At 45.9% G+C, this 15,343-nt stretch overlaps 2 protein-coding genes across 2 annotated transcripts in view; one reads left to right on the top strand and one right to left on the bottom strand.

The window, feature by feature from the left end:
* LOC126527971 (uncharacterized) overlaps nt 1-15,343 on the top strand; it is a 245,051-nt gene that overhangs the window by 205,855 nt on the left and 23,853 nt on the right. The window lies entirely within an intron of this gene.
* LOC126527966 (uncharacterized) lies at nt 1,380-2,540 on the bottom strand. The gene has a single exon (XM_055069042.1). The coding sequence runs from the start codon at nt 2,538-2,540 to the stop codon at nt 1,380-1,382; it is 1,161 nt and encodes a 386-aa protein (XP_054925017.1).

The raw sequence follows: 15,343 nt of genomic DNA, 5'->3' as shown, positions 1-15,343 counted from the left end.
ATTATGTGATTCACGTGCTCATACGGTAGTCAGTTCGGGTTCTTTCGAACAGACTACCGTATAAGCACGCATAAACCTTTCTCTCATTTTCATCTATCTCTCTCTCGGGTTCTTCCGACAGACAGTTGGCATCCGGTTTTGAGAGTGTGTTTATATTCGTGGCAGGGAGCACGAGGGAGCGCCACATTAGTATGCGGCTTGACTTCCTATGCAAATAGCGCTGGGACTGCACCTATTAAATTCAAACACGATATAGACAGCCGGCACAGTGGGTGTCAGTAATCATGTGTTAGCAAATAGACTTCGCAGTTTGAATATCCGCGGCTACGTCTCCCAATCTTCACGCCGCTGCTCTACCTTCTGAACACAGGACTGAGCCTGTCACCACTGACTTCCGTATCTGAACAAGAGACGTGCGAAACTCGTAGCATTAGCAAGTCAACACGTTGTGAAAAGACGTGCCTGTGCAGCAAACGTGCCCTTCAAGCGTTGTCATTTAAGAAACGCGTGTTGAAGTTCTCCCGTATCCGATATTACTTGGTATCTACATAAGAAACATTTGTTTATGTGTGTTGTCTGGCTAGATGCTACGCATTAAAGGCAAACTAAAAAGAAAAAGATATGGATCAGGTTACTTTGATAATCATCATCAGCCCATTTTACATCCACTGCAGGACGGAGGCCTCTTCCTGTGATCTCCAATCACCCCTGTCCTGCGCCAACCGATTCCAGCTAGCACCCCCGAATTTCCGAATTCCATTGCACCGCCTAGTCTTCTGCCGTGCGCTACTGCGCTTCCCTTCTTTTGGTACCCATTCTGTAACCATAATGGTCCAACAGTTATCTAACCTGCGCATTACATGACCTGTCCAGCACAATTTCTTTCTTTTGATGTCAATTAGAATCCAAACCGCTCTCCTTCTGTCTGTCAAAGTTATGCCTAGCGTTCTTCGTTCCATCGTTATAGTGCGTAAATCAGCCTAGAAACAATAAATGACCGGCAGCAACAGCCACCTACAATCTATAAAACCATTGATTAAACTGCTGTGAGCTTCCTGCATGCGCACAGTACCCTGATAATAGGAACCAACATCCGATAGAACCATCACTACTCTCAAGGGATTTATTGATATGAAATGAACCGGCAATGTCACCTATGACAGACATACCTTCAACTATGCATTCATACAAACAATGCATTAGAAAATAAAGCTTCTTTCAGTCACCAATCTCAGCTTTCGCTTCAAAAGCCCGCAACAGAGATAGGCGAACTCCGCACTCTCGCGGAGACAACATGGCGTGGCATGGCATCTATGGATCTGTGAACTTCATTCAGAGCAAAATAGGCAAAAAGACGAGCAAAACGTTACGCCACTTGGTCAGTTGAATTCTACATTGACGTAAAGGTCGCCTTTGACAACAAAGCCTGCGAGTTCAAGGTCCCTCCAGTTCTTCTGTTCTGTTATTTGTCCCAGATTCCGAACATCACTGCGCGGTTTCCTCACAACTTCGTGAGCGTTCATGTGCGACGTGACCTTGACGTCTTTGGTTTCATCTCTGGGGTGTGCGATTATCAACGTCACCTTTTTCGAGAAGGGCCACTCGAGGCAGTCGTTCCACTCCCCGTCTTGGAGGAACAGAGCGAACCCCACATTCACCTCTTTATCTTTCGATAACTGAAACCTGCATTCTAATCTAAAGGTATAACCACCAAGCGTGCAGACACCACTTGATATGGAGTGTACCTTTTTGTCCTCCTTGAGTGAGTCACGTGCAGCGTACACATTAGCGAATTTCAAAGTAGCGATGAACGCGCCGGGCTTTGATGCAGCACGGAAAGGTCCTGGTGTCAGCGACTTCGATGATTGCACCGAAACGCCTTCTTGGTCGACGCCACTCGCTTTTTCCAGGAACCCAGATAATGCACGATCGAGGATGACGAGTCTTTCAACTAATCCGTTCGCGCCGTTTACAAGATCGTCTCCGTCGCGCTCGCCCAGCGCATGCTGCCGCAGGCTTCCCAGTTCTTCCTTAATGCTTCGCACATCTTGGACGGCCGTTTGCACTAGCGCGTCACACGAGGATTGGAGCGGGGCGTTTCCGTCGTAGCACTGCCTGTAGTGATCCACGGCCGCCTCGCACACGACGCTCCGGTGGCACTTGGCGCACTTAACGTCGAAGCCTCGGCAATGACGCAAGTGTTCTCTCAGTTCGGACAGTTTGCCGGCGAAGTAAGCACACTGCTTACCGCCTACGATGCAGTGGACGCGCAGCTTCTCGAGGTCGGACAGCTCGAAGCGAAGCCGCACAAGTTCGCCTTTCGAGAATGTTCTTCCGTCGAAGGGGCACTCCATTCTTTCGAACACTTGGCCTTGGCATTCTTCGCACAAAACGTGACCGCAGGGTAACAGTTCCGAGCTGGAAGGCAATCGGTTGCAGACGCTGCAGACACGACTGGGCGGCAGGGGCTCCGTGAAGGCGACGCGCCGCTGGTCGAGAAAGTCGTTGAAACCCGACAGTGTGTACTCCCAAAACGCCATTGTCGTGTACGGTTCTATATTACGGTGCGGCGCAAACGACAGCACGGATATCAACCGAGCGATACGGAACACAATGGGTGAGACCGAGACTCGAGCGCGGTGACCACTCGATCATAGAGAAAGAAATTTCAACAAGAGCGGAAACTCCCCTAGAGCCTAGCGGCCGAATTAACTGTAGCTCACCGACCGGATCGTATTAACACCATCCGGTTTCCGTTTAGTGCGCGCACATTTTGAACGCCAGTTGGTACACGCCAGGCCGGCTCCGCTGATCCGCGCGGCATTTTTTTTTTCGCTTCTACTGCTGAACCATGCACGGCCTTGGCGCGGAAATGCTTTATTATTTAGTAAAAATGATTCCGAACGATATTTACAAGCCTCCTCTGAAACTGTGCCATGCGCAATTTCATAAAGAAAACGCAAGACGTCTTCTGAAATGATGAAATGTTTTTCTCTATATAAATGCTCGTTCCGGACTTCTTGTGCATTCATGCAAAGTTGTGGCACCAGGTAAGCAGGAGTAGTTGCCATACGAAGCTCCACAGGATACCACCAGCTGAAAAAAAGTTAATTACAAGCATGTATCACTATAATACATTGACCTAACAGGAATATTGCGTGTAGAGGCGAAACGCGCGTAAGGGGTGAATGAGCAGCATTGCAGATAAGTTATATTACATACATTTCGTAGCAAATAGACTCCTCCCAAACAATTCCATAAAATCTGAACATAACATCCGATTTTCGAGCACGCCTCCCTTCCCCGGCATTATTTCCTGCGCTTTATGCTAACAAATACACGGGTGACTGCGCATTTCCAAAACAACTTGGCATCAGTCGAGGCGATGGTACGCCAAGTACACAGAGGTGGCTACAACACAGGCTCTCAGCCAGACCACGTTACACGCTCGCAGAATGCCTTCTAGTCGCACTCAAAGCAGATTCGTGGGTGCAAAGCCTATTTTCAGTCGCTCAGAAGATAAATGTCAAGTTCTTGAGCACCTCGGCGTTATCTTTTACGCGTCCTGCCGTCGCAAGCAACGCACTCCCGTGTTATTACTCTCGGCAATCGCTAGTCGCGTTTTCGAAAAGCGTGAGTACTGAAATAAGGTATATGTTGTGGCAGGGCCATAAAAAGCGTCACAAACTTGTCCCGCTAGAATTCAGTACATGCGAAACTGCGGCACACAGCCGAGCTGCTTTTTGCTAACTGTGCCACTACGCCGAGCGCGGCCACTATGCTTGAAGATTAGCCCGAAATGTAGTGAAATTAGTTACAATAAAGTCTGAGGTCAGAGAATGCGGCAAAACTTGTCCCGGTAAGTTTCAGTACACGCGAAACTGCGTCACACGGCCGAGGTGCTTTTCGTCACGAAGCCAGGTGCGGCGAGCGTGCCCAAAGACTACCCAAATAAGTTATATTATAGCTTGGGCTCATAGAAAGCGTCGCAAGCATCTCCCAGTGTACGAGTAATTAACTCAAATTAACTATAGGCCTGGACTGCGGCGCTGTTTTTCGATAACTGCGTCACTATACAGGTTCAGTTTTGTGCAGTAAGCCTAAGTGGGCTTGAAGTGCGTCCCAGGCTGTCAAACGATATTCCTCACCTTGCGGTAGTCCAGTAGTGGTAGCTAGCAGGCTCAACATGGCCACAATTAGCACATCACCGGTGTGGTTGGAGAAGTGTGGGGAGAGGCCTTTGCCATGCAGTGGGCGTAGCCAGGCTGATGAGTATATATATATATATATATATATATATATATATATATATATATATATATATATATATCATAAGAAGCCAACAAACACTGACACCAAGGACAACATAGGAGAAATTACTTGTGCTTAATAAATGAAATGAAGAAACGATAAATTAATTGAAATTAAAGTGGATGAAAAAACAACTTGCCGCAGGTGGAACCGAACCCACAACCTTCGCATTTCGCGGGTTCGGTTCCGACCTGCGGCAAGTTGTTTTTTCATCCACTTTAATTTCCATTAATTTATCGCGTCTTTATTTCATTTATTAAGCACAAGTAATTTCCCCTATGTTGTCCTTGGTGTCAGTGTGGTTGTTGGCTTCTTATGATATGACTAATAAAAATCGGGCCCCTCGGTTAACCCCCTTTCTTCTCGTTATATATATATATATATATATATATATATATATATATATATATATATATATATATATATATATATATATATATATATATATATGAGAACCTGCTGCGTCTTGTATAGACCGTAAACAGCGGTCCGGCTAAACCCGCTTCAGTTTTGCTTTGGTAGACTTTGAGAATGCTTACCCATGAAAACACCCGTATACTTAGATTTAGGTGCGCGTTAAAACCCTAGGGGTTCTAAATTTCCAGAGTCTTCCACTAAGCATGCCTTATAACCAGATCGTGGTTTTGGCACGTACGACCCCATAATTAGAATTTTATGGCGTCTTACAGGGTCTCACCCTTATTGTTGCCATTTTATCGTAACTTTTTGGGTTCGAGTTCACTTAGCAAGATGTTTGTAGTTTAGCCATCTATACAGACGTCATTGCCGTCACAACCTCATGTGACATTGGCGGGCCGATTTTTTCTTTCGTCCTGTGTGTTTCCGGCAATCGCACGGTGCATTGTGGGGATTACTCATTTATTCTAGCATTGAAGTGTCAGATCCGGTCGATTAAGCACGTCGTAGTAGTGTGGTAGAGAAGGGCGGGGGATCAAGTTCAGATAACGTGCTACGTATGGTACGACGTCAGATCACGCGCACCTTTTCTTGACACTCAGGCATACTAACAGAAATAAAATGCGGATCCTGTGCGCTCTAGCAATCCGTTGAAGGGAAGCTTTCGTTCGAGTTTGCGAAGAACGCTGTTTCTACTTTGCCACCGTTTGTAATTCGGCACCACACAACCCACATGCACGTTTTCACTGAGAAACCACATCCGCGTTTACAAGGACGGTTGTGTCTTTTCCAATAGTTCAGCTCGAGCAGTGGTGATTCCCGGGAAATCTATAATAATCCAAGTCAAGACGTCTTACGTTACATTATCGACGGCTGCAGAATTCGCAGCTAACCGCGCTGCTAGGGAGTTTGTCCCTGATTATCACAATCATGGCCCCCACTGGGAACCATCCCTCAACAAACTGCGCTGGTCTATGCTGCTTAGATCTACCGTCCTTCGCGTTTACTGTGCCGCATTTCTGGCAATTAATTAGGCACCAACTAAGGCAGCCACGTCTTTTGTTCAGCATAAACTTTTTTGCGCTTGATCACACATGTGACGATGGTGGAATAACCGCGATGGCATGACAATGACCGTATGATTACTACGCATCGAAGAAATGACGACGATGACATGGATACAATGGCTTGGCGACACTGGAATCACTACGACAAGGTGGCAACGATGGAACGACCACAATGGAATGACAGCGACTGCATGAGGATAGTATAGCGTGACGATGCTGGAGTGGTGACAGCGGTATGATGATGGCGTGACGACAACTGCGTCAACACCGTGTAATGGCGACGCAAGAGTGGCGATAACGGCGTGAAGACTGCGACATGACGACGTTGACAGGGCGACAGTGGTATGGCGACTATGGTGTGACGACGACTGATTCACAGCTATGGGATGACGACAATGGAGAGGAAACGATGACGTCCCGACAACAGATTGACCACCACGAGACGAACCCGCTGGAGTGGCCACAATGGTACGACGGCGATAGCGGGATGATGACGTGGGCGGGCCCCCACGGGATGACGACACTGGTGTGGCGACGGTCATACGACGACCATGGTGTGACGATGACGGCCATGAAATGACAACGCTTGGAGTGGCGGCAATGCTGTAGCGACCATGGTGTGGCGACGGTGATAGGACGACTTTGGTTTGACGACGATTGCGCCACAGCCATGAGATGACGTTGGAGTAAGGATGATAGTGTCACAATAGGGGTGCGACGACGAGAGCGTGACTGCCACGGGATCATGACGCCGAAGCGATGAAGACGATGTGACGATAACTGCACGAGACCATGAGATGACGACGCTGGATGGACGATGGTTGCATCACGGCAACGGTGTAACAGTGATGGTATCACGGCGATGATGTGACGACAGCGTGATGCCGATACGGGAATCAGGCCTGGTGGTGAAGCATAGCACGAAACAACGCGTGCTGATGACGCCAAAGAGAGAAAATGATAAAATAACGCAGGAATATTTCAATGAAAAAAAAAATAGAAAGCAAGAACTTCTATCAAACACGCGAGTCGAACCGAGGACCTTGAGTTATTGTGCGTCGTGCTCTTCCACTGCATGAACAGATACCGGGTCCATTACGGAGTATTGATCCGCTGTCGCGCTAGGGACGACCGGTGCTAAGGCGCGTCCTCTTCCGCAGTTTCTGCAATAATTCTAATCGGTTATGCGCACGTGAGGGCGCCCGCAGTGGGAATCTATGTAAGCTAAGCTTTGTATGCTGTTTGCTTTGATTGACGATAATTAGCGGCGATGTTGGCCGCAAATGGGCAAATCCTTCAGCGTTTGACTCAATACGGGAGTGGCGAGTCGGTGTTACACGTTACCTTGTGTGCACCACAGCTGTTTCCCGTAGTAGTCAACAGAACATAGAAGGAGACTAGGGTTGTTATGGACGATTAATCGATTAGAGGTATCCCGCAATGCGATTAATCGTCATAGCTGTCCACCTTTCATTTAATTGACTTAATCCGTTAGACACGCTCGATTAATCGTTTTCAATAGTTTGACAGGAATGGCGCGAAAACTTTGAAATCGTGCTAGGATGGCGATGCACGGCCATTGACTGGGCGGGTGTGGTATATAGCGACTGGCGACTGGTTTTGCGAGTCCCTAGCGATGTCGAGCCGTGCGCTTTCCCTTTCTTTCCTCCCACCGCATACAATGTCTATCGAAATAGGTCGCGAAGTTTAGGACGAAGAGCGGTTCAGAATAAATCGTCGCCGACATCAGCAAGGGTGGTTATGAGATCAGCGATTGAAGCGCCATCATGTTTGGAGGGAACAAACACTGGGAAAAAAGAAAGTCATGTTTTTTAATTAAGGAGAGGCACAGTTAGATCCATTCAATTACAATAAAATTGCTATTCAATTTTATATATGCGTGACGAGTAAAAAAAGGACGTCTTTTATTTTGTCATTATCAATAAATACCTTTTTTTTTCGTTGCCCATCGTAAGAGGAGCAACGGCCCGGCGTTGACGCCGCTATCAACCTCCGGAAGGCGAATGCTAGTTTCAGTTACCGGGTGTGCTAACTTATTTTTTTACTTCTCTTTTTGTCAATTTTAAATCGGGAGAAGCATGGGAAACGGTTGGCTTCGGTTGGCCGTCGAGCCTGTCTCCGCTCCCCCTTGCCACTCGCTCAGCGATATCAAAAGTCGGATCGCGCTTGGTTATCTGCTTCTGTTGTCGTCCCATGTGTGAAGATGGGAAGGATAAGACGGGGAAACTCGATCAGGCGTGCAACAAACGGAGGACGCAAAGGACCACACCAAGCATTAGACAAGGATGGCTATTCGGGGCATCACATGCGTTGCGGAGCTCTGTGCTGTTCTAACACTGGAAGTTCTGCAAAGTTTTTCAGGTTTCCCAATGGCAGCTGGTAAGCACAAGTATTCCACTTTATTTTCTGAGCAGTTATTCGTATTGCATGAATAACCAGTTCTGTGCAAGCCTCAGGAGACTTACATAGGGGCAGTGTGGCTTGACCCATTCGTCATGACAACAGCGCTGCTGTCATGCTGTCGGTGAAATACTTGTACTGAAGGGCTTGAGTGCGCGCTTGCTGGGCTGTACATTTTGTGAACTCTTTACTTTGTCCACACATACGGCCAAGGCTAAAGAAAGAGAAAGAAAGCTGTGATGTTTTATCATATTTCAAGAGCAATGACAGCAAAAGTATGCGTGCATGTAATTTATTTTTGCGTTTTGATGCACCCCTACTAAGATGTCGTATTGAAGAAGGTTGAGGCTCTACTTTATCTAAATTTTGAAGCGTAGACGGTACCACACGTTCCGTTACCTTGCTTTAGGCACTGCTTCGTTGTGTGGAAGTTTTCGAGCACCTGTATTATACACGAGGCACAATGCTATTTCTTTTGCCGATACAGATGTATTTATTAATACCAGTGATACTAGCATAAAGTATTTAATGATAATTAAGTGCGAAATGGTAATGCCCCTTGCGACTAAGAGTGCATTTAAGTGTTTTTTGTGAAGTCTAGGTTCCTTGCGTTGCTGTTGTCTCAAAGCAGTGTCCTAATACTCGCTGTGCTTTTCTGTATATATGAACATGACGCAAAGTATGACGACAGGCAGATTATATGCGCTTGTAAGCGCTATAGAAATATGCCCCCTCATTCCACACGTAGTTCAAATAATGAGAGCAATTATAGGCTACTTCTTGTTCCTGCAGATGCACGTAGCCAGTTTTAAATTCTGTGGGTCCTTACTTCTCCTACTGTCAATGAAATACATGTATTGTTCTCTACCTTTTTTCTGTAAGCCACAATATGTGACGCCGTCATAACATACGTGATAGTCAAGTTCCGTGTGACCAGCCCGTAATGGTTAATTTTAGCATTGGTATGAATCTTCTGGAATCTGTGTTCGATCATTATGTACAAATTTCATGTGTGCATGAAAACTGTTTCCGCAGATTGATGCTCTCGCACTGCGTGGAGCTCAGTGGTTTTCCAGTACGGAATGCGTGAATAAAAACAAAAGACGTTGAATTTTTACTTATGTTGAGTTTTGGCTGACTGAGAACTCGGCCAGTATTAGTTCATCCACTTCACAACACGCGAACAAAATTAACGATTGATGGTGTGAGTCAGTCAGTACTTCTCAAAGCAGTTCCGGGTTCTCATCCGACCTGCGCACCCTTTCACAAGCACACCGGTACATAAACTGGACCCCGCCAATCGCCGGCAGCAGGCTTTGATCGTGTGAGGAAGTGATCTTCTTTATAGTACGCCCCACTACATCTGTGGACTAGTTAAACTACAGCCCTAAACTTAACCACAAGTTAGGAATTTCAAAGTGACTACTTTCACGAAATGACGAAATTTAATATATTACACGCGAATATTGGTAGTTAACGACGGTTTGCAATATATATGTATATAATCATTATAATTGCTCGGCACCTGTGTTTACAAACGCGTCCCGGTGCTTGGAGAAATGAAGAGAAGCTTCTAATGTAAACACAGCAGAAAGAAAACTCTTCGTAAACACGGCCCACTTCCGCGGGTTCTGCTCCGTGATTTGGCCAGTGTCAGCGGACCTGCAAGGGAGCATGAACACAGCCCGCTTGCATGCGAAGGCGGAAAGGGCTTCGCGGCAAGAATCCTGCTGCCGCTGACGCGCCCTCTCCCTCTACCTTCTGACCTCATCAATGACGGTTTGAAACCATTGTTTCGTTTGTGAATTATTTCAAGTTGGATATCCGGCAACCGCCAGTGGTGGAAGCGGCGCTACCGCCGCGTATCGGCGTGGGACCGAGGGAGGTATAGGGAGTTTCCGCCCCTTGACGTTGTCACTTACAATGGAATGCACTTCGTGAAGTGTGCAGAAAGGCGCGCTCGTAAAGTACGCCTGTTACCATACGCCCCCCTCAGAAGCTGTGCTGTTTCGCTTATTGACTTTTGTCTGAATTTGGTGACGCGGGTAGCTTGATCCTTTCTTAACCTGTTCAGTCAAAAGTAGTGAGTAACAACCGCCAGATTATTGCCGATGTTATTGTTTTCGTGCGACTTCGCTGGCCGACGGGCTTGGCGTCCGACGATAGGGCCAGCACTCTACACCTAGAGCTTTCGTCTGCTTCCAAAGAAAGTGTGTTCTGTGCAGGCGTGCGATGTCAACACCCGTATACGGCTGACCTTTTCCTGCATTGCTTTCCGCGCTAAAAGTGCGAAACGCCTAAGCCCAGTGGCGGGGTATCTGTATATACAGCTCTAATGGCAGGCCATTAAAAATTTCGTGTCTTCGAGAGCGAAATGACGGCATTTGCTTTTAACGGACATGGCGTCGCGTTATTCTTTTTTCTACCGGAAGTGCTCCCTCGTCAGACAGATGGCGCCAAGCCCCATAAACCGCCGATGAACCAACATGTTTTGAAGTATGGGCTTCCATGGGCGCTAGCAGGTATATTACCCTAGCTAGCAGGAAATTATACCCTAGCAGGTATATTTACCTTACCGTATACGTCATCACGTCTCCCAAAGCCGGAGGCTATAAATTCCCTCACATTTCAAAGGATACTATAATAACGCAGTCGTTGATTGTCGTGTCACTCCCGGTCTACTAAAGAAGTTGCGCAGCGTTCGCACCGGTTTGGAGCATGTATCTCACATAACGATAGAGTTCATGTCTATTCCAGCAAACTTATACCTTCTATAATCTATTGACATCGTGTTAGTTGTGCAGCCATCCAAAAAGAGGGGTCTTTTTCACCCAAACATCACTGAATTGACATTGCGCCGATCTGTAGAAAAGAGCATGTGGCTTAAAACCCTGAACCAGTGATTTTATTTTCACTTGTGCACATTGCGATTTCTTGAATGTTTTAGTTGGGCTTCACCTTTCACTTTTCCCATTATAAGGATTCACTAGTGCTGTGCATCCTGTGCAATTCTGCTCTAAGTGCCATTCTATAACATAAATGTGCTGTTTATCTTTTGACAGGCCAGTGAGGACAAATCTATTTATTCTTTAACAAATTGAAAATTATTCTTTAGCAAATTTTATACAATTGTAGTTCTAATTTGGTTCCACCTCTTAAACATTAAAGTAGGGTCCTACAAAATTATACAACTTTGTTTCAGCGTATTTAATCTGTCCGGCAAAAATTGTGATTGACCAATTAAGCAAGGAAGAAACCCTGCATCGAACACGAATAATCGGTTAGAGGTTAAAATGATGAACGCTTAATCGTTAACCGAATAAAAATATTAATCGGCCATCCCTAAGGGAGCCGTGTTTGCTTGAGTAATTGTTGTACGTCACTGTTCATAATGTCTGAGAGGGTTGATCATTATCGTTGCCTCACACGGCACATCGTGACGTCGTGTTAAGCTTTTATTGAATTATGGGGCTGTACGTAATTAAATTATTACAAAAATTGCACATGTAATTGTATACATACATTCGCGGTCCGCACCGCACCGCACCGACGCTATGCGAGGAATGTGTTTTTTCACCAAGCCCAAGGAGTGGTTCATCATCATCACCATCAGCCTGGTTAAGCCCACTGCAGGGCAAAGGCCTCTCCCATACTTCTCCAACTACCCCGGTCATGTACTAATTGTGGCCATGTCGTCCCTGCAAACTTCTTTATCTCATCCGCCCACCTAACTTTCTGCCGCCCCTGATACGCTTCCCTTCCCTTGGTCGTGGTTCAGGGCCTCTTTAAGGGCCTGTACATGGTCGCTCCGCACGTCCGTTCCGCCCTCGTCCGGTCGCATGCGGATGGCTCTCTACTGGTGAGCGAGGAGCGGACGCAACTTTCCCGTCAGCACGCCTGCTCGTCTCTCATTGGCTGGTCCGAGGCGGATGGTTCGGCTGTCGTCACAGCAAACATGGCGCGTGCTCGAAGCGAAGCGAAGCGGGGACGCAAGGCCTAGGCTACGGCCGCGCCAGAAACAGTCTATGCTTCTATCGGTGGGGGAAATTAGGGAACAACATTATAATTGCATACGTCAAGACGTTCAGCGCTGTCGTGAAATGTGGACGCGCCTGGGAGCACTAATGTCATGAATGCAATTAAAAATTCCCAAGACAGTGTTAAGAGAACGGTTAAAAAAGAAAACGTATGAGAAGGTAAGCACAGCAGCTTGTGAACCCGCTCCTATAATACCTCGACCCGCGTCTGTTTGTAAATGTATGTTTTCTTGCGTTTGTCAATTTTTTTTCTATTTCCCACATTTCTTTACGTTGGAGTTTTTCGTAGTTCTCGCATTAGTGTGTGAATACGTGCCTGCTTCCATGCGTGCTTGCGCTTACCATTATTTCTGTCCTTCTATATTATATTAGCATTTGATTTTGCTAGTTTTCTTTCAGCAAAGTCATTACACATTTTCATTAACCAATCTCATTCAAAGCACTAACTCATGTACACGGCAGGGCTGGCCTCTTCCATCTCATTAAAACCTTTCTCACTGGTCTACCTCGTCTTCTCAATCTGCCTACTCGCTGTGTTTTCTGTCCTTGCTTCTTGTGTTGTTGCTGCAGTGTGATTAACCAACTTGCTCAAAACAGATTTTGATCGCCTATGAAAACAGAAAGGTTTAGAGATAGATTTTCTTAAAAGCGTCATGGGGGTTGCACAGCAACTTAGCCTCTTACCTCTGTTCATGTTTATGCATCAGTGCATGTGGCAGCTCACCAGAAGTGCACATGAAAGGGTGCCATATTGTGAAACTACACCTCGCTATGCTGTTGCATTTTTCATGCAATCACTCTTAATAAACGGATGGTTTCGCTGCCTATCACATATGATGGCAAAAAATTTCAACACGAATGACATTGTGCAGTGGGGTGTCATTTCCTGTCTGATGCTTTCGTCGTTGCAAAGACATTTTTCAGTAAATAGAGCCCAGTAAAGCAGTGCACTGATAGCTTTTGCAACTTTCACCATTTATTACTTCACAAATGTCATTGTTTGAACCTGGCCATCGATCGCTATGCCGATGGCTTGTGAATTAAATAATTGCCTCAATAAAACACATTCAACTTCACTCAGAATTTTTTAGTACAAACAATGCTAGCAAAGCTATTCAGGGTGAATAATTGTGCTTACATTGGTGTTACTTGCCGTCAGATAAACAAATACAACAATGGCTGCGACATGACTGATTTGATGTGCAGACTGCTAATGGTGCATTTCAAGCGTGCCCTCGACTACTGCCATTAATAGTTGCCCGACTGAGTATTTTGGGCCTAACTAAGCTAATGATGTTCGATAATTGTTCTCCTATTCGCATTACTTGCCTGGGCCAGGTAACCAAATAAACAATGCCACCACATGAATGTGTGTTTGCATGCAAGCTGCCAACAGTGGCTGTCATTTTCGCATTGAGTGCTGCTGTTTCACCAACAGTGGCAACGACTTGACTGCGCTTTGACGTGCAGACTGCTAATGGTGCCTTTCAAGCGTGCCCTCGACTACTGCTATTAATAGTTACACGAATGAGTATTTTGGGCCTAACTAAGCTAATGATGTTTGATAATTGTTCTCCTATTCGCATTACTTGCCTCGGCCAGGTAACCAAAATAAACAATGCCACCACATGAATGTGTGTTTGCATGCAAGCTGCCAACAGTGGCTGTCATTTTCGCATTGAGTGCTGCCGTTTCACCAACAGTGGCGACGACTTGACTGCGCTTTGACGTGCAGACTGCTAATGGTGCCTTTCAAGCGTGCCCTCGACTACTGCTATTAATAGTTACCCGAATTAGTATTTTGGGCCTCACTAAGCTAATGATGTTTGATAATTGTTCTCTTATTCACATTACTTGCCTGGGCCAGGTAACCAAAATAAACAATGCCACCACATGAATGTGTGTTTGCATGCAAACTGCTAAAGTGGCGGTCAATTTCGCGTTGACTACTGCTGTTTCACCTACAATGGCTACGACGTGGCTGCGGTTTGAAGTGCAGATGCTGAAGGTGCCTTTCAAGCATACCCCGATGACTGTTATTTCATGGTGTGCTTGATGTACACAAACGTGTACAGCTATCTTAAATATTAAAATAGCATTACAACATTGGCTCATGTCATTTAGAACATACTCAAAAATTTTTACAAGTGGAAACAAAGTTTCCACTTACCATATGCTCATCGGATACAAAGGCTCAACTCTTTGTATCCCAGCTGCAACACATGTTGCCATTAGGAAGTGCTGCACCACAACTTCTGTGTGGTAGTTAGACCCCACTGAAACACATGTGTTACATCAGTGCTTTGATATAGCCACACAGATTGCACAACCTGAGGAGCAGTTACCCGCCGTGATTGCTTAGTGGTTGTGGTGTTGGGCTGCTAAGCATGAGGCTGCGGGATCGACTGCCAGCCACAGCGGCTGCATTTTGATGGGGGCGAAATGCGAAAACACCCGCATACTTACATTTAGGGGCATGTTAAACCCCAGGTGGCCCCAAGTTTCAGTCCCCCACTATGGTGTACCTCATATTCATATCCTGATTTTCGCACATAAAACCCCCTAATTTATTTTTTTTGGCACACTCATTATTTGTGAGAAAGAAATTATAGTGTCTGACAGGAAGGAAGTATATTGGTACATTGGTGGTTTAGTCTGCATTTTCTTTTTGTTTCATAAACATGTCAGTTTACTGCACCCATACCACAAGAAAGCAATTTATAAATGGGCCTTAACACTGCATTTTGAAGTAATAGTGCAATAGCAGTTCTTTGTAGCGTACTGAATAAAGTTCACATGTGTTACCACTGCAAAGGTATGTATGTCACATGCATTAGGCGAGCTCAAAACTGTAGTGCAATACCTCCTGCAATGCAAAATCCAGAAAGGCCGGATGTCCAAAGGACTTGGGATGTTTTATTAGCATACAGAGAAGAACAGAGCTCTTAAATGCACTATAGGGCCCACCTAAACACAAGTCATGCACAGTAGCTGTGGTGGTTCTCAATATCCTGGGTTTGGTTGTGTTGTGCAAGTGTGTTGTCACAGTTAGCAAAGGAAGTTATTTTACGAGTGATCACTCTGTCTGCA

Source organism: Dermacentor andersoni, chromosome 9 (genome assembly GCF_023375885.2).
Source record: "Dermacentor andersoni chromosome 9, qqDerAnde1_hic_scaffold, whole genome shotgun sequence".
In the NCBI taxonomy this organism is placed as follows: domain Eukaryota; kingdom Metazoa; phylum Arthropoda; class Arachnida; order Ixodida; family Ixodidae; genus Dermacentor; species Dermacentor andersoni.
This window is presented reverse-complemented; position numbering and strand designations above follow the sequence as displayed.

Bases quoted from the DNA above. Each gene is read 5' to 3' on its own strand.
- LOC126527966 (XM_055069042.1), bottom strand. From the start codon at position 2,540: ATGGCGTTTTGGGAGTACACACTGTCGGGTTTCAACGACTTTCTCGAC.